Below are 26611 nucleotides of genomic sequence, written 5' to 3' on the forward strand. Positions count from 1 at the left end.
CAAACTCTGTGCAGACAGTGTCCTGAAAGAGATTTATGACTGGGGCCCTAATGTTGTTAGGTTACAATGCTATCTCCCCATGTTGGCTGTTAGCATAAAACTTCATCCCTTATTTTCAGCATTGACTGTAATTAGTGTTTGGAGATTGATGCCGCTGGACTTGCTGGCAAAATGTCAGCTATCTGAATTCTTGAACATTCTTTTGATTGAAGTTTCTTTTTCCCCAATAAAAAATGGTCATTAAAATCCCCTCACCACTTACAGGAAAATGCCTAGTCTACCTATTTACATAGTTACTTGTTCTATTAAAGACAGCTTGGCAGGCACTTTGCATTGATGTAAGCGTGCTATGTCTTTGATAGGTCTTGTCTCTTTCAAGTGGTCCACAGTTAGCCTTGACAGGTACGTAACATGCTGCTCATAATCAGAGTTTTCTGACAGCCTAATCACAGCAACAGTGGCATTTGTGATGGAGCATCTTGCTACGCACTTTAGGTGTACTCACCCATGAGTGAGAGTGTCACAAGTCATTTGATTGTATGACATAAGGACACAGTGTATGCTGGGTCAGAGAACAGGTCGTGTCTACTTGCACAAAAGCCATAAGGGGGATCATTATTATGTGTGCCCTTTCATTACTGTTTCTGTACTGTTCATCATTTTTATTCCTATAACCTGTTCACTTCTGATTTCCTTTCAGTGTATTTCTATTAATACAGAAGTTATGCATTGTGAGTTTATTTTGTCTAAAGGCAGGATTAACAGAGCAAATTACTTATCATGGATCGTCTAAACAAAAGCTCGTTAGTTAGGATGAATGCCAAATGCTGTTAACCAATTATGCGCCTGATCGTAAACCTGATTTTCCTGACATATATGTTGTATTAAACACCAGGTGGCTGCACTTTAAAGAACCAATCAAGCAAGACTTTACAATGCTGCTCGAAACTGCTGGGTCTAGATGAAGATGATCTGCGAGTCAGCCTCACTACACGGGTCATGCTTACAACAGCAGGGGGCACTAAAGGCACAGTTATCAAGTAAGACTGCTGTACTATTTATTTTTTCCTATCTCTGCTTCTACTCATGCAAACAATTAAGTGTCACGTAATATTTCTAGAAAACTGCATGTTTGCCCTCTGTTAAATTATTTTGCTGTTTGAAGTCCTTGATTTCTTATTACAGTTGCAAAAACACAAGAAGGTAGACTGGCATTATAACATCTGATAGAAGTAATGGGCTGTGTTACCTGCAGTAAAGTGAGCTGTATAGTGTGTCTCTACCAGTTTACTGTTTCTTGTCCTCCTCAGAAGCCCCAGGAATGTAACCCAGTATGTTTCAGATAGGCTAATCGCCTCTTATTTGTGTTTAATAAGAATGGCAGGCTGTAATCCTGGAATTAGCATTCCACTTCAAGATATGCCAGAACTTATGACAGACCAATAAAGCTAGCTGTGGACTTTTCAGTGGCAAAAACATACTGGTAAGTTAATTGACTTCCCCCTAAATTGGCCCTATACTACGATACATACTTCACATGATATAGAGACATATAACTATGGTAGGGAATATATTGTGAACCCCTCTGAGGGACAGTTAAGTGACAAGACAATATACTCTGTACAGTGCTGCGCAAGATGTTGCCGCTATATAAATATTAAATAATAAGTTCACTCGAAATTCTGACAATAGTTTAACTACAAAAAGCACTTGTGCCAGTTGAAAAGGAAATACAGCCCATATCGTTATGATTTACTTTGTATTGTATGCAGTCATGCAGATTGTATGCAGTCATGCATCCTTTTAACTGTAAAGTGATATACCTAGGTGTGCTGGAGGCTTGATCTTTTTTTTACTATGCTGGGCCCAGCCAGAGCATATCTGTATTGCATAGGCGTGCTGTACCACCATTGCAGGGTCAAACCATTTATACAATGCAAAGCATACCTCCCAACTTTTTGTGATGAGAAAGAGGGACACTTAAGCCATGCCCCCAGCACACCCCTAGTCACACAAACCATGAAGATTTCATAAGAAACATATGTAGTTTTATAATTCAAACCACACTGCTCCTTTTTATCCTGGTTAATTTTCCTTCATATTAACATTTTAAAATGAGTAATATATCAATTTAAAGGATAGGAATAAAGTTTAGAGTCAATCAGACACAATTTTTAGTAGAGAAATATATACATTTACATAGAAAGAGGGACAAAGTCCTGAAAGATGGACAAATGAGGAGGAAAGAGGGACTGTCCCTCCGAAAGAGGTACAGTTGGGAGATATGCAAAGTGGTCCGCTGTCAGCATCTGAAATTTCCTGCAGTGGACAAAAGTGAAAATGTAAAAAACATGGGAACTAGCCCATAGAAAACCATTGCAGTCCATAATTCATCCATTTTGCCAAGCCATCAATTACAGGGCAGTGGACGTATTTTGAACTGATCCTAAAATGATGATCTGTTCGATTATCTAATGTACTTGTATTATGATTTTTCCCTATTTTGAAATACTGACATCTCCGCTTCAGGATTTACAATATAATACAAGCTAGTACTTTTTGTTTTTACTGATAGTGAATAAGCTACAGTCTGCAGCAATTCATGTTTAAAAATATGCCTCTACAATATTATGACTGGTTGATCAGTACTGGCGTGAGATGTATAAATGAATGGGTAGCGTAGTTAAATAGGCTGGACGTATGATCCAAATTTAACAATATCATACAATGTAATCGTGCTCTTGCAAAACCAAGAGCTAAAAGAGCCTATTTCCTTCTCATTGATTGGTGCCAGTCTCCTTCAAGAGTTTATGGCAGAGCATCTCTGAGCACACTTAGACGAAGACCGTGGCACACCACCTTCTAATTTGTGGTGCCCCTCCTGAATACTTTTTGTACATTAAAAAAAAAATTATAATGACTGCCGTGAAACCTCCTCTAGGTCCCATGGCCTACGACAACTCCTGCTGCTCCAAACAAAAATTGTAATGACTGCCGTAGAACCACCTCTAGGTCCCATGGCCTACGACAACTCCTGCTGCTCAAAAAAAAAAAATTGTGATGACCGGCGTGAAACCACCTCTAGGTCCCAGGGCCTATGACAACTCCTGCTGCTCCAAACAAATTGTGATGACCGCCGTGGAACCACCTCTAGGTCCCATGGCCTACGAAAACGCCTGCTGTTCCACCAGTTATTTTTTTGTTGTTGTTTGGAACAGCCACTAGGTCCCATGGCCTACAATGTTTCAAAAACAAGGTTTCAAATGAGATTACTGAAATTGTACTGCCGGAACGCGGAATTCCGCGAAATACCGCCGGAATGTAATGGTTACGGAATTTCGTTCTGACGGAATTCCGAATTTCCGCGGAATCGGAAATCGCCCTTTCCGATCATCCCTAGTTGCCATGTGAACTATGTATTGGTATCCGCAAGTAGCATTATGTTCTAAAAATGAACATTTATTTAAATTGCAGCCGGTGCTTTTAGCACCTTTTGTCACATTTGAGCACATGGCTGTTACAGGAACCCTTCATTGCTTTAGTAGAGGCAGATTAAGGAAGATCTTGTATTGGGTGTCTAAACTCATTTTTAATTAGACGGTGCTCTCAAGGATTTGCTGAAATGGCCAATATAAATTACATAGTGTGATGTGAAGTATAGAACAGGGGAATTCTTAGCAGGCCTTGACTTAAATTTACTTTAATGCAATATTTGCTTTGTATCTTTTAGAAGTGTTGATTGTCTTACAGTTTCACAGGGCTGACTAAAATAAAACCAAAACGTCCTTTATTTGTAAGCTTAAAGGACCAAATCTAAGTATGCTGTTACTTAATGTATTCTGTAGGTAGAAATATAGTAGATGACTATCTTCTGATACATGTTCTCTATAAATATCTCGCTCCATTTTTATTGGTTGGGTAAAGAAATAGCTTTTCATTAAAACAAGCCATTGTGGAAATGACTGAATAGAAAATATTTTTCAGTTTTATAATTTGTGATCAGAAGAACTAAATACTGGAGAAAGTTAGCTGGTTAGTGCACATTTAAAAGGGGCGCCTGGTAAAATGGACAAGAGGAATTCCAGATAGTAAAATATCTGTAATTTTACTGTTATACTACTACTCTCGTTTCCCGATAGTAAAATATCTGTAATTATACCTATATTCTACTAAACCTCACTGTAACGCTACTCTATCACTAACCCTCACCTATCTACACTCAACACTTACCTCCCCCACCTACTTCTAACACTAACCTTCCCCAATCTATGCCTAACACTAACCTCCACACACCTAACACTAACCTTCCCCCTATCTGTGCCTTACACTAACTTCCCCCTATCTACTCCTAACTCTAACCTTCTCCCTATCTGTGCCTAATGCTGGGGATACAAGGTACGTTTCTGTACCGTGTATCGAGCAGCTGATCCAGCCGGCTGATAATATTCAGCTGGTCCGATCAAGCTGCTCGATCCCCGCCGGGGACGAGCGGTAATCGATCCACGCGCGAGCGGGGATGCAGCGGGGGTCGATCTGGCAGCTAATCGGCCGCTGGATCGACCCGTGTATTCACAGCATAACACGAACATTCCTTACCTACAACGATAACCCAGCGCATTTAGCCACTCCCCCAGCGCTTTGCTATATTATGCTCTAGTGTCTAAATGCCTATTGCAATACCCCAATGTCTAAATTACCTAAATGCCTATTTTCCCTCAGACGTTGCTCCACCAGTATTTGTAATTCCCCTATACTATAGACCAACTCCGGTACCCAAATTACTTACTGGGTGCCGCTAATTTCATAGCAGATCTCATAACGATATACTTTTTTTTTTTTTTTTGCAAATGCATTTTATTAAATACATGAAATTGGATCTTGAACTGAGACTTTAAACATTGGACACAATACAACTTTACTGGTCTATTCAATTTGCAAACCCCTATTTACCACAAAATAGGTTTATCGTAAATGTTTGTTGGTTCTTCCCAACACCTCCCTATAGGCTCTAGTAGTGCAAGCCCCATTGGTTCTCACACATCTACCTAGGGGCTTAGAACTGAGTCTGACAGCTAGTGTTTTACATACTGTGCTTGAACTCATTTTGACCTCTAGGTGGAAGTATAAGGTAGCTAGTTTATGGGCCTTCCATTCATTTCATTTGAAAGGCTGTTCATTATTGCCAGTAGATGGGGTGACCTTGAGGGAGTAGTGTGGTATGTAAACATACAGAACACCTGCTACTATGGGCACTAGGACTCTGATCTCTGCAGGCACACACTTGGGGAATAGGGGCTACAAGTGGGTGTTTTGGGGGATAATAGAGCTCCGACAAATATTCAGGACAGTTACTATATACGTACCCTTTTTCCATAAGGCATGTTTGCAAATGCTGACATACAGTACTTGGAACTTGCAGGCTGTCCTGCTGATCAATAGTGTCTGTATCCAGTAAATAAAGCAAAGGACATGTAGCAAGAATCTAATCATGAACGCTTGTCCAATATAACACATTTATTAGGGACTTGTCTCTGAATAAAAACAATCAAACTAAACAACGGGTGGCCAAGAGGCAGGAGATCATACAGTAATGATACACAGGGAAAGATAATCAAACCACAGTAACATCTGAATCTCTTGTCTATTACAGCTGACCCCTATGTAAATATATATCCTGCCACAGTGTGCCATAAAGGAGGCTATAGTGTAACAATATGCAGACACATGAGCAACCATATAGCTATGTATGAACAAGGTCCGCTTACACCTGGGATCCACGTCACTGCTCTGCCTCAGTGCCACTGTTGTGATTGTCTCATCCGTATCATAGATACATTAATGATTTTATGAAGGTAAAAAGGGAAAGAAGAGGATTAATGATTTTATTCTACATGGATGTCTTTTGCCTTACTGGATACATTGTATCATCCATGGCACTTTACCTAGTTCATTTCATTTGGCTTTACATGTGTGTTTGCAATAGTGTCTGGATCACACACCTTAATCAAGCATCTGGCCAGTGGAGTTTATCCAGAGCACCTGATCTACATACTTGTTATGCTAAGTAGCTAAAATTATTATAGACATAAATATATAATCAGGATCAATGGTTTTGGCCGACAATAACAGAAAGTGTGTACGTTGCTTTTCGGCTTTGTTTTGATTATTTTACCACCAAACACCGTATATAAATGGCACTAAATCTAAACACGCCTCCACCCCACTGATAAGCTTCATAGTTTCAGAACTTATTTTACAGCAGTTCTCAAACTGTAAGCTAGTTCAGGATAGCCAATCAGTATTGTACATGTCATATGATAGACTGATTAGACCAAATACGGTAGGTTTATTCTGGCATCATAGACGAGCACATCTGGACTGGGCATTGCCCAAATAAGAGCAAAGTAAGCAATTCATGCACATATTGTTTTTCCTCTGATGAGTGTTTTGGTCTACTGGGCATGTGCGGACATTACTTAGGTTAGGTATATGGTCGTCCTGCAATGGATCAGTAGGCTGCAGAAGGATCTAGAAAGCCTCTGGACCATCCAGAGGCTTCACACTATTTAGGCAAGTATGGAACATTTGTTGTTGTTTTCTTTGTCGCAGGAAAAGAATATTTGATTTCCACATTTTTCTTTAGTTTTTTTTTTTTTGTGTTTTATTTTTCATTTATTTTGTTTATTGAATTAGGTTAAGTATTTGTTTAAAATTGAAACCTTTGCTGTCTTTAAAAAGAAAATGATACCAAGGTTTCCTATGTGAGGTAGGCTATGTAACGGCTACAAATAGAGAGTTTCATAGCACCGGAAAAAAACTCCAAACAAACTGAGAGGTAGTTATACTGGCGCAAGTGAAGTGCTGAAGTCAAACTTTGATATAAACCAGGCTTTCATCTTGCAATTGTTCAAAATGGCTGGGACTGAAGCATTGAAGTAACAGACGTAATGACTTGCTGGCAGCCAATACTTGTTTAGCAATTCATGAATACGCACAAATACACATGCAATTTCTGATTTGAACTTGCTGTGTAACTAATTAACTTGCTTTTCAGCGGGTTTCCCTTTTGTGCCTGTGGGGACAAATAGTTGTTCAAGTTGGAAGTTAATTAGTAGTTATACTCTTGCCTTCTTATTTCCCTCATCTTTACCACCCAGAGAATATTGATGATATGAATTGCAAATGTAAGTACATTTGTAGCCTTTCAAAGCTTTATTGGCTTTTCATCAGCAATTTCACTGACTGAGAACGCGGTTTCATCCTCTTGAAAATGGTGCTCTTCATGCATCTTCCAAGACACTTGATATTTTCAGTGTTATAATCTAAGGAGCAGATAGGAACCATATTTACACATTCTATTTAATGAGCTTGATTAATGTCTGAAAAAATCCTCTGGCAAATAAAGAATATATTTCAATTCTCTTATTTCTGAGACTCTTCAGATCCAGAAGCCCATTATCACAATTTACACTGCTAATTTGTCTTATGGTGACATGATTTGCAATGACACAGGAAGCAAAAGCTGACTGAATTGCACTTTTGTTTTGCCTAATCTGCAACAGGCAAGCAGGGAGTTGTGAATCGGAATGCAGATTGTGTTATCTGTTGGAGGGAAAAGTGTGGCAAGCAACTTTTATGTCCTGTCCTCCATTGACTTTAGAATAAAGTTACACAGTTGCATTTTAAACTGAATATATTGTTTTACAAACAGAGCATATACAGTATGAGGGAAAATAGATCTATAGACTATTACAGTTCATTTTATTTGGGACCCAAATTCTATGTAGTTTAACTTTCACAAAGCTCACCAATGTGTCTTCAGCCTTTGGATTCCCTTGTTTTTCTTCTTGTGGGTGGTTTGCTTCTCAAATTATTCTTGTCACAAATCACCAGGTACTCAGAAGGCATTTAAAAAAACAGGACCAAGGACAGATCTAGGTAAATCTAGATAGTGTCCACATAACTTTTATTTCTTTAGAGAACATGCATATCCAATTTGAGGTCAGACATTATGTGAACACATAAGTTTTTGAGCAAGTACTGCAGAATGTGATGGAATGACAATTGGCCTGGCCACACTGAAAGCTCTGCTATTCCATTTTGTAATTAGAGATACACTTTAAGAGGTGGGACCCACTAGAAAGCATGAATCGCTATTACAATAGCTGACCACTTCTAGTAGCGATTTGTGCAACATTTTTCAGAGTGATTTCTGGCGTTCTTGAATTGAATGCAAGTAATTTGTACAGTACAAAAGGTGAGAGGGATTTTATGATATTGTTTTTTTAAACTGTTTTTAAAGGGACATGTCCCTAATAAACTTGATTACACATTTTCAATGATGTTTATGTGTGGGAATAATCATTTATTGGTAATATTGTGAACCAAGTGGCAAGATAGCCATTTCAAACCAAATAAGGTGCCTTTCTTGTGATGTTGAGTAATTTGTACAGTGACTGCGTTTTGCGATTTCCATAGTGATTTCTGATTGCTTAAGGTTTTGTAGTAAAAGCACTGCACATTGTTTTGTACAGCAATTGAAAAGCAATTTTGCGACATTCCTATTTATATTGAAGCGAAAATGCTACAAAAATGAGATTGCGATTTTGGGAAATGACTGCTGTGGGATAACCTCCATTTTCAGTAACCTAGCACTTTTAGAATCACCAGCAATTCCCAAACGCTGCTGAAAGCACTCTTGTAGGCCCCAGGTCTAAAGCAATGTCACTGTTTTTCCCCTTAGTTTGCATAGGCTGCGTTGTAGTAACCTGGCTGTTCATACTGGGAAACTTTTTTTCAACCTAAAACTATATGATACTATGTACATATGCTAGAATTCTCTCAACTGAGGCAGCCAGTTGGGGTTGTCCCAGCTAATAATCTAGCATTATTACAGGTGTCCCCAAGGTCAGGTAATGATCCGGCATGCAGGATAATCCAGCAATAATTGGCAGCCAAGTCTATTGTTCCTTTCTTTACCTGCCTGTGGATACAGTTCTGCCATCCTTGGTGCTGTCATCCTTCTTCCCTTCATCATAAACATAGAATAAACCATTCAGCCGTTGCCTAGCAATGTGACTGTACATCATTGGTCCTGCAGTATCACCTGCAGGATTGAGTTTTACCCTTGTGGGTGACACATATTTCTCTGTGTGTATGGAACTATAGTTGTATAGTTCTAGAATGTTCTGTATATACTCAAATGCAACCTAATTAAAGGGAAACTGAAGTGATAAGGTATGGAGGCTGCCATATTTAGTTCTTTTTTTTAAAATGTACATTTCCTGGCTGTCCAGCTGATGTTCCAACTCTAATACTTTTAGCCATAACCCTTTAACAAGCATGCAGTTGAGATGATTAGCCACATGCTTGATTCAGATGTGTGATATAGACACTACTGCTGCCAGAAAGATCCGGACTGCCAGGCAACTTGTAAAAGGAAAATAAATATGGCAACCTCCATAGCTCTCTCACTTCAGTTTCTCTTTAAAGAGAAACTCTAACCAAGAATTGAACTTTATCCCAATCAGTAGCTGATACCCCCTTTTACATGAGAAATATGATTTTCACAAACAGACCATCAGGGGGCGCTGTGTGACTGATTTTGTGCTGAAACCCCTCCCACAAGAAGCTCTGAGTACCGCGGTACTCTGGGCAAACTGCCACAATGTAACAATGTTCACAGACAGGAATTAGCTGTTTACAGTTGTCTCTAACAGCCAAAACAGCTAACAGCAGCTACATAACCTGCCCACAGTAAAAATGTCACCATGTAATAAATGTCAGAATGTAAATCGGGGAGAGGAAATATTTTACAATGAGCAAACATTGACTAAATAATTTATACATAATTATTGTAAAAATGAAGCACTTTTTTTATTACATTATTTTCACTGGAGTTCCTCTTTAAGGTGTAAACTGCATCTGCAGTGCTCCTCCTAGTCATCCATTTTCTGTCAGCTGCTTGTCTCCCCTTGCAGCCCTATTAGTGGCATCCATTGCGCTCTCTGCATGGTAGAGGATGGAGAGGGTAAGACTGCTCTGCTACACAGTCAGCAATGTTGTGAGTATAAGACATTTTAATTAAGAGGCTTTTTTAGCCTGATATCTTGGTGTATACTTGAGCATCCTGTGCAGTAGTTGTTTTTTGTTTGTTTGTTTTTTTGGTATTGTTCTGTGAAGGCTGGCTCAGTGTGTTGCGTTATGCATTGTTTTCTGTGCCGTCTTTAATTTTTAAGCACATTGAAGCATCAGGAGTTATGTGCCCAAGGTCAACTGCAGTGTTCAAGTTAATTAAACATGCCAACCTCTGGCTTACCTCCGCAGATGAAAACAATACAATTGAAAATTTAAACCCAGTAGTTTTTTGTTTGTTTTTTTGCGCTTCATAAGCCTGCACATTTCAAATAAACGGTGCTTTTAAGGAGTTAAAATGTTCATGATTAAAGCATTAAATCACAGTTCTGTTCGCTAAGGGGCATCGAATGAATAAGCAGCAGATAAGCTGGTTTCCTTCCTTATGTTCTCAGCTTTAGGTTTCCTTTGACAGACTTTAGTGATATATTTGCGGTACATCACTATCTAGCGCTCAGTCTGCTCCAGTATGGTTTCAGAGCAGATGTAATCAGTTTTGTAGGCAGCCCCAAAGTGTAGTTCTTGATGAGCACATGAAACAACAACACTCATACCTGCTCACTGACTAGATTGAAATAGGTGTTTCCTTCTCCAGATCTCAGAGCACTCACCAACTAATCTGCCCTTCAGTTCACATGGTGCGTGTTGTCGTACCCTATTTCTGTGCAATAACATTTTCCAACTTCCGTAAAGTTTTATTGACTACAATTTTTCAGGAGAGGTAAGCCAACTATTGCCACTCCTTTTTAAACTGATTTTATTTTATTTTTTATTTATTTTTGGGCGCCTCTACCTGATTAAAAAAGAATGTTACTTTAGACTAGCAGTTTTGCTGTAATTGGTGCCTAACTTCAGTAATTTATATATCAATTATATATATTATTGCATAATTGTAGTTTTATCACCAAGAAGGAGCATCTACTGGTGTTCATCTCTTTTGTCACTTATGACAAATGTTAAGACAAGTCACACTAGTGACAGCAGATGTTGTATGATCTGCCCTCTGGATGACTTGTTAGGTGGCAGGGCTTTTTTTTCTCTGTCCTAAAAGGATTACTGGTGATTTTTCTCTATGGAGAAGAATAGAAAAAACACCAAGGACAAGGGTGGGATAAGCTGCCAAATGAGATATTTGCTGTCTACAAGTGGCGTTCATCACTGTACCATTAGAAATTTGCTTGGAAAGCACTGTGACTCTTGGGGTTTTGTCACAAGAGATTTAAGATTAGCATCAATATTCGTAATAGAAGGTGATTGCCTGAACATCAGTGATTCCGTAAGTTATGTAAAAGAACAAACACTGTCCATGCATCTCTTACTGTATAGTGCGTATACTGTTACTTGTAATCACACAGTACATCAGAAATATGTATAAAACAAATCAGCGTAGTGGTCTGTAGCTTACAATAATCATAGCAGTGATGAGCTTAGATTTATGAAGTTTTGTCAGAATTGATAAAGTGTGCTAAACCACAAACCTTAGTTGTTTTTTCTCTCCCCCCCCCCCCCCCCCCCGATTCTGATGAGTCAAAACTTAAGGCCACAAACTTTATGTAAATAGGATAGCTTTCCAGTGGACTCACTTTGAGCAAATATGTGGCCATATCATAGAAGGTGAGAATGCATCACAATTGCAGGCAGTGTGACTTGCTGCATAAGCTATGGATGCTGTGGGATGCTATACATAGGGTTGGCTCAGTACTTAGGGATTATCACTTGCCATTTATAACATGTAAATTATGTGTTATAACTTTTTTCTTCCAAGTACTGTATTTATTTTATTATGTATGATGGTAGATTAAGCATATTCCAAGATTACTGCCACATTTACTGTCTAGAAGCTTAGAATCTATAAACACCTCTTTGTCCGTAAATGAAGATGGGAAGTTAAGTGAGTATTTATTGATTAAATGGTGATAATGATGGATAAGAAACAGAGATCAATGTCTTTTCATTTAAGCAGATCTGGAGTATGGGTGCTGCCAGATGGATTGTGGATACTACATCTGTTTTACTTGTATATTTGATATGTGAACATGCCCTCAAACTGCGTGCAGTAAAGGTGGCACATACATTTTAGCACTGTGTTTTGTTATAGAAATCTGTGCCAAATACTTTGATTTTGTCAAGGCAAAATGTTCATTCATTCCTATATAGCAGACAGAACCTTGGGGTTCCATCCAGAAAACTTCTGTTAACTCTGATAGCGTGCATTTATAATTTTAATTTATCTCACACACCATAAAGCCTGTGGGGGGAAAGACTAAACTTAATTTGCATAAACAAGATGATGTGATAGTGTGTTAATTAATGGAACTAAAAAATGAACCTGTGTTACTTGCTTTTTGCAGTCTTTAGCTTTGGCCATGAATTTACGACAGCGTATTAAAAATGCCTGCCCTTTTTGTTAGCAATATTACTTTATTCATTTAGTTGTATTTTTTGTTTTGTTGTTGTGTACATATTAAATGCTTATCGTTTGATACTTGTAAGAGAAATTACTTTCGTCATATCTAAAGTCAGAGAGTAGACCAACATGCAGAAGACCATGTAACAACATTCTTTAACCACTTCCCGACCGCCTAACGCACAGAGGCGGCCGGGAAGTAGAGCCCTGAAGGACCGGCTCACCCACAGAGGCGACGGTCCTTCTAAAGGCATGGGCGGAGCGATTGCGTCATCCGTGACGCGATCCTCCGCCGGCGCCTGTCACCGCTCGCCCGCCGCAACATCCCGCCGGCTATACGGAAGCGCCGGCGGGATGTTAACCCCGCGATCGCCGCATACAAAGTGTATAATACACTTTGTAATGTTTACAAAGTGTATTATACAGGCTGCCTCCTGCCCTGGTGGTCCCAGTGTCCGAGGGACCACCAGGGCAGGCTGCAGCCACCCTAGTCTGCACCCAAGCACACTGATTTCTCCCCCCCCTGCCCCAGATCGCCCACAGCACCCCTCAGACCCCCCCCCCCCCCTGCCCACCCCCCAGACCCCTGTTTGCACCCAATCACCCCCCTAATCACCCATCAATCACTCCCTGTCACTATCTGTCAACGCTATTTTTTTTATCTCCTCCCCTGCCCACTGCCCCCTCCTGATCACCCCCCCACCCCTCAGATTCTCCCCAGACCCCCCCCCCCCTGTGTACTGTATGCATCTATCCCCCCTGATCACCTGTCAATCACCCATCAATCACCCCCTGTCACTGCCACCCATCAATCAGCCCCTAACCTGCCCCTTGCGGGCAATCTGATCACCCACCCACACCAATAGATCGCCCGCAGATCCGACATCAGATCACCACCCAAACGCAGTGTTTACATCTATTCTCTCCTCTAAACATCCACTAATTACCCATCAATCACCCCCTATCACCACCTGTCACTGTTACCCATCAGATCAGACCCTAATCTGCCCCTTGCGGGCACCCAATCACCCGTCTACACACTCAGATTGCCCTCAGACCCCTCCCCCCCCCCTTATCAATTCGCCAGGGCATTATTTACATCTGTCCTTCCCTGTAATAACCCACTGATCACCTGTCAATCACCCATCAATCACCCCCTGTCACTGCCACCCATCAATCACCCCCTGTCACTGCCACCCATCAATCAGCCCCTAACCTGCCCCTTGCGGGCAATCTGATCACCCACTCACACCAATAGATCGCCCGCAGATCCGACATCAGATCACCACCCAAACGCAGTGTTTACATCTATTCTCTCCTCTAAACATCCACTAATTACCCATCAATCACCCCCTATCACCACCTGTCACTGTTACCCATCAGATCAGACCCTAATCTGCCCCTTGCGGGCACCCAATCACCTGCCTACACGCTCAGATTGCCCTCAGACCCCCCCTTATCAATTCGCCAGTGTATTAGTTACATCTGTTCTTCCCTGTAATAACCCACTGATCACCTGTCAATCACCCATCAATCACCCCCTGTCACTGCCACCCATCAATCACCCCCTGGCACTGCCACCCATCAATCACCCCCTGGCACTGCCACTCATCAATCAGCCCCTAACCTGCCCCTTGCGGGCAATCTGATCACCCACCCACACCAATAGTTCGCCCGCAAATCCGACGTCAGATCACCTCCCAAGGGCAGTGTTTATATCTGTTCTCTACCCTAAACACCCACTAATTACCCATCAATCACCCCCTGTCACTGCTACCTATCAGATTAGACCCCTATCTGCCCCTAGGGCACTCAATCACCCGCCCACACCCTCAGAATGCCCTCAGGCCCCAGCCCTGATCACCTCGCCAGTGCATTGCTTGCATCTATTGCCCCTCTAATCACACCTTGAGACACCCATCAATCACCTCCTGTCACCCCCTAGCACACCTACCCATCAGATCAGGCCCTAATTTGCCCCGTGTGGGCTCCTGATCACTCGGCCAAACCCTCGGATCCCCCTCAGACCCCCTTCCGATCACCTCCCCAGTGCATTGATTGCATCTATTTTCCCCTCTAATCACCCCCTGAGACACCCATCAATCATCTCCTGTCACCCCCCTAGCACTCCTATCCATCAGATCAGGCCCAATACAACCTGTCATCTAAAAGGCCACCCTGCATATGACCGGTTCCACAAAATTCGCCCCCTCATAGACCACCTGTCATCAAAATTTGCAGATGCTTATACCCCTGAACAGTCATTTTGAGACATTTGGTTTCCAGACTACTCACGGTTTTGGGCCCGTAAAATGCCAGGGCGGTATAGGAACCCCAGAAACGGACCCCATTTTAGAAAAAAGACACCCCAATGTATTCTGTTAGGTGTATGACGAGTTCATAGAAGATTTTATTTTTTGTCAAAAGTTAGCGGAAATTGATTTTTGTTTTTTTTCACAAAGTGTCATTTTTCACTAACTTGTGACAAAAAATAAAATCTTCTATGAACTCGCCATACACCTAACGGAATACCTTGGGGTGTCTTGTTTCTAAAATGGGGTCACTTGTGGGGTTCCTATACTGCCCTGGCATTTTAGGGGCCCTAAACCGTGAGAAGTAGTCTAGAAAACAAATGCCTCAAAATGACCTGTGATTAGGACGTTGGGCCCCTTAGCGCACCTAGGCTGCAAAAAAGTGTCACACATGTGGTATCGCCGTACTCAGGAGAAGTAGTATAATGTGTTTTGGGGTGTATTTTTACACATACCCATGCTGGGTGGGAGAAATCTCTCTGTAAATGGACAATTGTGTGTAAAAAAAAATCAAACAATTGTCATTTACAGAGGTATTTCTCCCACCCAGCATGGGTATGTGTAAAAATACACCCCAAAACACATTATACTACATATTATATCCCGAGTACGGCGATACCACATGATTGGCACTTTTTTGCAGCCTAACTGCGCTAAGGGGCCCAAAGTCCAATGAGTACCTTTAGGATTTCACAGGTCATTTTTGTTTCAAGACTACTCCTCACGGTTTAGGGCCCCTAAAATGCCAGGGCAGTATAGGAACCCCACAAATGACCCCATTCTAGAAAGAAGACACCCAAACGTATTCCGTTAGGAGTATGGTGAGTTCATAGAAGATTTTATTTTTTGTCACAAGTTAGCGGAAAATGACACTTTGTGAAAAAAAACAATTAAAATCAATTTCCGCTAACTTGTGACAAAAAAATAAAAACTTCTATGAACTCACCATACTCCTAACGGAATACCTTGGGGTGTCTTCTTTCTAAAATGGGGTCATTAGTGGGGTTCCTATACTGCCCTGGCATGTTAGGGGCCCTAAACCGTGAGGAGTAGTCTTGAAACAAAAATGACCTGTGAAATCCTAAAGGTACTCATTGGACTTTGGGCCCTTTAGCGCAGTTAGGGTGCAAAAAAGGGGAACAGTAAATTCGGGCGCCTGAGGCTAGTGGACAAATCGGGCGCCGCCATTCACTCCTATAATAAATATCGTTTAATGGGCGCCCGATAGGAAAAAAGGGCGCCGGAGAAAAATAACGTTTTAAAAGCGGCGCCCGGAGACTTAATGTTTTATTACTGTTTCTCATGATTACACATTATTTAATGATTTATACATTTTTAAATTTTATTTTTAAACGAAAAACAGTACAATATTTTTTATAAACATTATTTTTAAACGAAAAACAGTACATTTTTTTTAACATTATTTTTAAACGAAAAAACTAACAGGGGGGTCTTAGGTTTAGGCACCAACAGGGGGGTCTTAGGTTTAGGCACCAACAGGGGGTTCTTAGGTTTAGGCACCAACAGGGGGTCTTAGGTTTAGGCACCAAAAGGGGGGTCTTAGGTTTAGGCACCAACAGGGGGGTCTTAGGTTTAGGCACCAACAGGGGGTCTTAGGTTTAGGCACCAACAGGGGGGTCTTAGGTTTAGGCACCAACAGGGGGGTCTTAGGTTTAGGCACTAACCGGGGGGTCTTAGGTTTAGGCACCAACAGGGGGGTCTTAGGTTTAGGCACTAACAGGGGGGTCTAGGGGTTAGGGGTAGGTACAGGGAGGGTTACTTAGGCACCAACAGGGGGGGTCTTAGGTTTAGGCATCAACAGGGGGGTCTAGGGGTTAGGGGTAGGTACAGGGAGGGTTACTTAGTAATTTTTTTTTTTTAAACGTTATTATACGTTTCACTATTTAAACGAAAGATTAACGTTTTTACAATTGCCGATTTAATGCACATTATTTAATGATTTATAACTTTATAAAACATTAATTTTAAACGAAATACAGTACAATACATTTTTAAACGTTATCCATGCTTATCGTTCAAAACCCGGCGCCCTTTTTTCCCAGCGCCCCTTTTTAACGTACGCGCAAAAAAGTGCCACACATGTGGTATCGCCGTACTCTGGAGAAGTAGTACAATGTGTTTTGGGGTGTATTTTTACACATACCCATGCTGGGTGGGAGAAATACCGCTGTAAATAGACAATTGTGTGTAAAAAAATCAAAAGATTGTCATTTACAGAGGTGTTTCTCCCACCCAGCATGGGTATGTGTAAAAATACACCCCAAAACACATTGTACTACTTCTCCCAAGTACGGTGATACCACATGTGTGGCACTTTTTTGCACCCTAACTGCGCTAAAGGGCCCAAAGTCCAATGAGTACCTTTAGGATTTCACAGGTCATTTTGAGAAATTTCGTTTCAAGACTACTCCTCACGGTGTAGGGCCCCTAAAATGCCAGGGCAGTATAGGAACCCCACAAATGACCCCATTTTAGAAAGAAGACGCCCCAAGGTATTCCGTTAGGTGTATGGTGAGTTCATAGAAGATTTTATTTTTTGTCACAAGTTAGCGGAAATTGATTTTAATTGTTTTTTTTTTCACAAAGTGTCATTTTTCGCTAACTTGTGACAAAAAATATAATCTTCTATGAACTCACCATACTCCTAACGGAATACCTTGGGGTGTCTTCTTTCTAAAATGGGGTCATTTGTGGGGTTCCTATACTGCCCTGGCATTTTAGGGGCCCTAAACCGTGAGGAGTAGTCTTGAAACGAAATTTCTCAAAATGACCTGTGAAATCCTAAAGGTACTCATTGGACTTTGGGCCCTTTAGCGCAGTTAGGGTGCAAAAAAGTGCCACACATGTGGTATCGCCGTACTCAGGAGAAGTAGTGTAATGTGTTTTGGGGTGTATTTTTACACATACCCATGCTGAGTGGGCGAAAGATCTCTGTAAATGGACAATTGTGTGTAAAAAAAATTAACAAATTGTCATTTACAGAGATATTTCTCCCACCCAGCATGGGTATGTGTAAAAATAAACCTCAAAACACATTATACTACTTCTCCTGAGTACGGCAATACCACATGTGTGGCACTTTTTGCAGCCTAACTGCGCTAAGGGGTCCAAAGTCCAATGAGCATCTTTAGGCTTTACAGGGGTGCTTACAATTTAGCACCCCCCAAAATGTCAGGACAGTAAACACACCCCACAAATGACCCCATTTTGGAAAGTAGACCCTTCAAGGTATTCAGAGAGGGGCATGGTGAGTCCGTGGCAGATTTCATTTTTTTTTTTGTCGCAAGTTAGAAGAAATGGAAACTTTTTTTTTTTTTCTTCACAAAGTGTCATTTTCCGCTTACTTGTGACAAAAAATAATATCTTCTATGAACTCACTATGCCTCTCAGTGAATACTTTGGGATGTCTTCTTTCCAAAATTGGGTCATTTGGGGGGTATTTATACTATCCTGGAATTCTAGCCCCTCATGAAACATGACAGGGGGTCAGAAAAGTCAGAGATGCTTCAAAATGGGAAAATTCACTTTTTGCACCATAGTTATTAAACGCTATAACTTTTACCCAAACCAATAAATATACACTGAATGGTTTTTTTTAATCAAAAACATGTTTGTCCACATTTTTCGCGCTGCATGTATACAGAAATTTTACTTTATTTGAAAAATGTCAGCACAGAAAGTTAAAAAAATCATTTTTTTGCCAAAATTCATGTCTTTTTTGATGAATATAATAAAAAGTAAAAATCGCAGGAGCAATCAAATAGCACCAAAAGAAAGCTTTATTAGTGACAAGAAAAGGAGCCAAAATTCATTTAGGTGGTAGGTTGTATGAGCGAGCAATAAACCGTGAAAGCTGCAGTGGTCTGAATGGAAAAAAAGTGGCCGGTCCTTAAGGGGTAGAAAGCCCTAGGTCCTCAAGTGGTTAAAGTCTTTGCCTTTGTATTATAAAATGAGGATTTGGCTTGCTCGTGGTGTTTTTAGCATTTTTAGCGGTCCTTCTCCTGCTGCCCAGTAGGGGTGGATACAGGTACACTGGGAGACAACAGGGGCGATTCATTCATCTCTTTTCAGTCTGTTACCTCACAATTGAGGTTGCAGTGCAATGTGTTGTACATCACAGTACAGTCCTTGTAATAAATCTCCCTGTAATAAATCATCTCTATGCCAATCCTAATCAACACTTCAGAACAGACTTGAGTATGGTAATATTGCCTAGTAAGGAGACTTTTTTTTTTTTTTTTTCTTTTTTATGTAAAAAAATGATTTTCATTCAGCAATTTTTACACGGTATGTTAACCCTGTCTGCTTCCATGAAAGCAGGAAGGACACATTGCTGATTTATTGCAAGATTTGTATCAGTTGTAACAAAATAAATGTTTTTCTTTAAAGAGGAACTCCAGTGAAAATAATGTGATAAAAAAGTGCTTCATTTTTACAATAATTATGTATAAATTATTTAGTCAGTGTTTGCCCATTGTAAAAACTTTTAAATCCCTGATTTACATTCTGACAGTTATTACATGGTGACATTTTTACTGTTGGCAGGTGATGTAGCTGCTGCATGCTTTTTTGGCAATTGGAAACAGCTGTAAACAGCTATTTCCCACAATGCAACACGGTTCACAGATAGAAAACTGCCAGGAGTACCACAGTCCTCAGTTTCTTGTGGGAGGGATTTCACCACAATATCCATCATACAGTGCCCCCTGATGGTCTGTTTGTGAAAAGGAATAGATTTCTCATATAAAAGAGTATCCGCTACTGATTGGGATAAAGTTCAATTCTTGGTCGGAGTTTCTCTTTAAAGGTTATTAAACTGTTATTTATCTTTTAGAGCAGAGATGAACTTCTGAGATCAGGATTTCAGCAAGGCTTGGTGTACAGAGGTGCCAGAGTAGAATAAAAACGTTTAAAAAAACGTCTAAAAGAGGGGAATGTTCAGGTGGACTTACCTCTCTCGAAAATATAAAACTCAATTGAGTCACAATATATCAATACAAAAAATTCTATCTAACTCCACTTAGTGCAACGCGTTTCGCAGGTGTGGTCCCGCTTCATCAGGCAAACAGGAGTATAACTCAATGGGTCTAAATGCAGAAGTGAGCGCCTTGTTTGCCTGATGAAGCAGGACCACACCTGCGAAACGTGTTGCACTAAGTGGAGTTTAATAACATTTTTTGTATTGATATATTGTGACTCAATTGAGTTTCATATTTTCGAGTGAGGTAAGTCCACCTGAACATCCCCCTCATTTAGACGGTTTTTAAACGTTTTTATTCTACTCTGGCACCTCTGTACACCAAGCCTTGCTGAAATCTTGATTCCACCCCCAGTGGAGGGGTGCTACCCCGTTTCCTATCTACAGAGAGCGACATCTTAAAAACCTGAGTGGGGTCAGGTTCTAATACTCCCCACCTGCACTTGAAGTGGTTGCCTATGGTTAACCCATGTTTGAGTATATCTAAATATTTTGCTTTAAACCACAACCAATTTAACAATTCTACACCATATTGGGCTCTCGATTTCTCTTTGTTCTGCCAAGTATTCTGAGATCAGGTCTGCTTTAACAGTTTAATAACCAGTAGCATCAGCAGTAAGGTAGGACTTTAAATTGAAGTTCTTTAGCACTAGGCTGTTTTCTATCAAAGTTTAAAAGCTAGTACTATAAACATTGTTAGTACTATGACCTTGCTCTTTTAGTAGTAACTTGGACTCTCTTTAACTTAACTTTAGTTCTGACTTGTCACAAAGCCAGTACTGAACAGATGATGGAATGACGCAATGGTTAACCAGCAGATAGCTTCCAGCTTATAAATGGGGGAGGAGAGATAGGACAGGATTTTACACCTGTTCCACTCACTGAGATTTGGCAGTGCTACAAATGTGTGCCTGTGTTGCCCCCTAGCCATCTTCCATTCAAATAAACATCTCTTTGTTCGGACTGTGCACATTCATGTGCCAGATGGTTGATGCTCTGCTCCAGTTTTGCTTGGTGCATCAATGCCAGCTTTTTGAGACTAATAAGGTTAAGAACTGTATGGTTGCTTTTGACAGTCAAGGGTAGCCAAATGTGTAGGCCTGCTCTTACTACACCCAAGACAGAGGAGCATTTGGTCTATTGTCTCCTGTATTTGCTACACAGAAAAGAGTGATTAGCAGACACATAACAAAGTGGAATAATGCTGATCACTGATGGTTCTCCACCCGCTAGTTAACTTTCATTTCATTCCATTGCTTTGGCGCCTGGGACTGTTCAGGAATTGCCAGATCACCTGACTGACTGTCATTTCATGTCTGTGGGCAAGTTAGGTCACCGCATTCTGCATGAGCCTCTGAATGCATTTACCATTTAATCATTTCTGAATACTGAAGGGATTCATTGCCATATGCAAGCAAGGTAAGTTGCGTGACAGAGATATAAAGGAATGGAAAGCCGCTATTAACTGACTTTACTTTTTATACTTTGGAGACTTGCACTGGTAGAAATTAGCTTTCTAAGAGGATTATGGGATTTAAGAGGCCAGTAGCATTAAATAGCACAGGTTCCCTCAAGCATATAAGCTGAACAAATCAAGTGAAACATACTAAGGTTAATTATGGTTAAACAAGCATCGAGTTGACTGATGAGATGACAAAGATGGCAGCGCCCACTAAAATAAATACCAATATAAGTGGCCCGTTTCAACGGTAATACCCTTAAAATTAGTTTGTCTTAAATCAATAAATGTATAAAAAAAAAAAGTTAATTCTTGGTTTTGCTTTCATGCATGGCTAATTTCACCTTTCATTGATTTCACCTTTTTTAAATGAGTTTTTGTAACCTCACATGTTAAACCAATATTTACAATAGGTGCTTTGTATTTATAAGCATATAGTTGTCAATGTTTCATTTCCTTAGTGTCTCACATGCTTGTTTAAGAGCCCCAGCCTCCCAGGGATCAAGTGTAGAAAGAAATAATTAAAAACAATAAATTGGTCCTCGTCCTCGAAGATGTTAACCAATGTTCTGTGACACAAAAACACAGATCAGAAAATAACAGTAATTCATACTCACATGTGCATGCATATATGTATAGCAAATACTAATGGCTAGCACTCATTAGTCACTTAAAATCCTGTAGCGTCAAGTAATAACAGAGAAACTTGCTGTACATATTCAACAAAGGATGAAGGACAATTAACAATAATGGTCTGGTATTTAAGCTGTTCTTGATGGATGTTAATGATCAGAAATGGCTACGTCGAAAGTATGATTTATATATGAATTATAGAATTAAGAAATAATGTAATGGAACTGGATCCTGTACTATCTAAATTTTATGATCTATATATGTTGCCACCTTCACATTATGTTATGCTGCCCTTTAGAAAATGAGCCATAATGATATTCATAATAATTAGATTTAGTGATTTATACAGGTCTATCATCTTCTGTGCTGCAGAAAAAATGAACCCTTCTGATGATCTTATACATTTATGTGAAAGGGACCCGCTGAATGTAAATCTTAGCAGTGTGTGTTAATATTTATCAAGACAACTATTTATGAGCTGAATTTATTAAGCTTCAGTTGTGTAATGGAGATACTTCCCTTTCCATAGCTTTTCTCTAGTTATCATAGATGCTTAGACCTTATAATGTTACATTAAATTGGCATTAATCTTCCAAAGCAAAGTAAATGCAGTCATGTACACAAGAGAAGGAGAATAACTATAATCTGCTGGGCCCCCCAGCAAAGATTTGTCAGCTGGGCACCAAACACCCATCCCCCTCCCCATCCCCAACTCTTGGAGGCTGAGGGGGCCCCTCCCGTAAGTAAATGTAGAGTATCAGCAGTGGAGCATCATACGTTATCTGCCTCCGTTGGTGAGACTTGCCGCCCTCATGTCTCTTTAGTGCAGCGGGCAGCCTATTACCTTGTGGCACCCATCTCTGCATGCCATATGACATGCATCGGGAACCGTATGGTGATTGGCTGCCAGATGTATGGCTACACTGAAAGAGGGGCATAAAGACCTGTCCTGCCACCTGAAGCAGGTAATGTATGATGCTCCCATGGGTCCTCATGTAAAAGAAAGTTATTTACCTGTGATGTCTTTTCCTCAGTCGTCCCTCTATGTTTCTGGCTTCTGGCGCATTGCCCCACACCCTTAAAAAAAGGCTGCTTTCTCTATAGAAAACGGACTGCTTTTTTTCAGGTGGCAAGGCTATGTCCTGGAAGCCGCCACATACACAGATTTCGGGGGTGATTTCAGGGGAAAAGACATCACAGGTAAATATAACTTTCCCTTACATGAGGATCCATGGGATCTTAAGTTCTGGCTGGCTATCCACTTTAACTGTGCTTTTGCTCATAAGAGTGGCCCTCTTAGCTCCTGGGCAGCCCCACGATGGCGGGGGTCATGGGGCTATTGTTGCACCCCTGCATAAGAATACAATACATGCTTCCTGGATTTCTTTTTCAGATGTGCTGCCTTTTTGCGCTTTCTTTTTTTTTTTTTTTTTTTACAATTTATTTTAATGTGAGAAGTAAGAATAATAATAAAAACTCTCAACTCAAGCAGAAATGTATGAACCTTTCTAAATATTGCTGTGCTTTAGGTAAGGGATTGTATTTCTATAAAATCTGCTCAGCAAAATTATTTTTGCATTAAAGTGTCTTTTCTTTAATGTATGTGTCCCCACAATCATACTTGTTCGATGCTGTCTGTACTACTGGCTCACCAGTCTGGACTGAAAACAATGATGACATCTGCAAAACAGTACAATTAAAGCTATTATTTTTTCATCCAGTGCTGTGATTTGCAGTTATATAATGTTTTTACGGAGCAAAATACAGATTTAATTGCATAATCAATCTGTGGGCTGATTTATAAAACCTAGTGCACAGAAAACTGGAGCAGACTAGATGCAGGTACCTGAGTATCCAATCATGTTTCAGCTGATAACCGATGTTCAGCTGATAACGGATCTAATTGGTTGTTCTGGTTCCCTTTGCATACAAGTGGACATAATATTCTTTCAAGAGAATACTGTGAGAGAAAGTTGTGAGCAGCTGTTATAATTGCCTCTGTTTGCTATATGCTTATTGCACTGGGGGTTTGTGCTGTTAGCTATTGCCATTTTCCACTTTGTGTAAGTCGGTGCAGAATTTAATGAACTACCGTGAGTCTCTATTTCATATTTTAGGTTTTTTTGCGGCATCCATTAAAACCAGATTCAGGGTAACTGATTGATATAATCTGCACACGTTACAGATGTTATGAGTTCCCAGCAAAACTCTGTTGCCAAGTTTTCAGCTGTACAAAATGAGCATTTGGAGTTGAGCTTTTTCTCTGGTGTGAAGGGCTGTATTAAGATCTTCCCACTTAAGTACAGTTGATGGGATGTTAACAGCTTGGCACAACATGAGTGAAATTAATGAAAGGACATCATTCTTTGCATTTCCTTATCACAGTGATGACTGCCATTCATTCTGTTGTACTCTACATGGTAAGCATGTTTACGCGTCCATGCTGTGGACAGACACCTGTCGTATGTTGCCATACTGATACCCTGTTTTTCGACCCATACCATCCTGTATGTATGATTCACAAATGATCTTCTAAAATGCTGTGAAGTGCTAACATTCGTGTAGTGGTTTTCTTATGTTGGACTTATGTAGCGCTTGGGTAAGGAGAGCCACATTGGGCATGCTAGGTAAGTTGCTCTGGTGGGCATTTGAAACAATATATCATCTCACCCAAGGACTTTTGACTGTGTAGGTACTTGCTCCAGGCAAGATTAAAATCCTAAACTCCTATGGTGCCCTTAACCAGTACATTATCCAGCCACTGCTGTGATTGTGTGCTTTTTTTCTGCTTGCGTATGACTATAAATGGATGTAGCCAAACATTCCCCCAGCTTTGTTACTCTGTGTACTTCTCCACCTTATATGTGTTAGTTAAATGAAAGAACATTTCAGTTGTGAATTGCTTGTATAGGGAATTATTGTGGCGTTAATGTGCTAAAGCCCTCAGTCTATGAAGACAATACAGGCATCAGAGGTGGGTGATATTGTGCACAGAGAGGCAATGTAATGTGTTTTAAAATATTTGTTTTGGCATCTTCTATCATGAACATGGTCACTTGGGAAGACGAGAGGTAGAACATGAGTGAATAGAGTGACCCACACAGTTTCAGTGCCAGCTTATTGCAGAGTAGACACGAGCTGCTATGCAAAACTTTCAGTTCTAGTCTATCAGTAAAGTCATGGCGGCCAGGAACTTCTGTAATTTTATAGATGGCTGAAAAGAACATAGAAGCCTCCTGCTTAAACAATAAAATAAAAAATCCCTGTTATTGCAGCCTAACTTTAGAGCTTTAGCTGACAGTCAATTGGAGCAGTTCCATCAATCCAGCTGAAGTAGAGAGGTTAGTATATAAAGCTGACAGTTAGCTAATTTAAAGTGTACCTGTGAGAAAATAAAGAAACAAAAGTTAGGTACTTACCTCAGTAGAGGGAAGCCACTCTTCAGCAAGCCAGCACCTCTTCAGTGAGGAGTCCTTGAGCAAGAAACCCTGCCACTGCCTAGTGAGTGCACCCTAGTGGCTGCCTCACATGCGTTTTGAGTCCAACAGGAGAAAAGAGCTATACAAATGTTGAAATTTGTATTAGTTTCTGTTAAACCTTTTATTTTAGTTTTTGTAAGGTAAGTCTAGTATGTGCTTAGAATTCCTGATAATTTAATTGCTGACCTGTGTACCCATTTGTGAGGAGAGCGATCAGAGTCCATCCAGTATAGTACCTAATCAGGTGGCCGATTGCAGTGATCGAAGAGATTTTTTTTTACCCAAAACAATCCTTCCCTAGTCATTTAGATATAAACTGTGCTTGGCATGTAGGGTATAACATTGTACCTAAGCTATCTATGGTAATACATAGACAAAATTTTTGCACAAAATAATAATAGTTATTTTGTGAGTGTTTCCTGAATAATAAACATGAATTAAAGTTTTTTTTTTTGTGATTAAAAAAAAAAAAAAAAGCAGCAGCTTTTGTGTTAACAGTCAAAACACAAAAGGCAAATACTGCATAATGGAAAGTTTTTAGTTTTAGCCACCAAGTCATGGCATGCCCTCAGCCTTGGCATTCATTGATGGATTTTCCCTGCAGCCCCATACACAGTCATACATATGACCCTATCTGCTTATAACTACCAAGCAAGTTACACTGATGAATATGATCCGTACATGCCTGACATATGTTGTTTGGAACATAGAACAAATGTTTTTCTGCAGAAAATGGTGTTACAATGATAGAAGGTAAACAAGTCAATCAATGACTTGACAGTATTTACATAATAATGCTTGCCTGTGAAAAACATTATTGCAGCGTTTTACAATGCAACTATAATCTTTTGTAAAGTGTGTGCTAAACATCTGCTTCTGATCTGCATCTGATGCGGTTTACTTTGTTTGGATGCCTCTTCTTTCATTTATCACTTACACAGTTTTGGCACTGCAAAATTCCTTAAAGTGATATTCCACTTTTTTCGTTTTGTTCAGTAAACTGCATTTTCTTCAAGCTAGACCCATATGTTAAAATAATTTATGCAAGTGTTATTTCAGATTTTGAGCCTTCAATGTATTTGTAGGGGCTGCTACAGCCTTGCCGCACAATTGCTGATAGCACAATGCCTTCTGGCTGTGTAAGGGCTTTTTCACACTAGGTAACGCGTGCATGCGTTATGACCTACG

The 26611-nt window shown here is 40.3% G+C and overlaps 1 protein-coding gene across 1 annotated transcript in view; it reads left to right on the plus strand.

Moving 5' to 3' along the window:
- The window catches only part of MYO6 (myosin VI), a 393572-nt gene that overhangs the window by 178494 nt on the left and 188467 nt on the right, over nucleotides 1-26611 (plus strand). The window contains 1 exon segment of the mRNA XM_068281511.1: nucleotides 896-1040. Within this exon segment, the coding sequence (XP_068137612.1) occupies nucleotides 896-1040 (145 nt within the window).

Source organism: Hyperolius riggenbachi, chromosome 4 (genome assembly GCF_040937935.1).
Source record: "Hyperolius riggenbachi isolate aHypRig1 chromosome 4, aHypRig1.pri, whole genome shotgun sequence".
NCBI lineage: Eukaryota > Metazoa > Chordata > Amphibia > Anura > Hyperoliidae > Hyperolius > Hyperolius riggenbachi.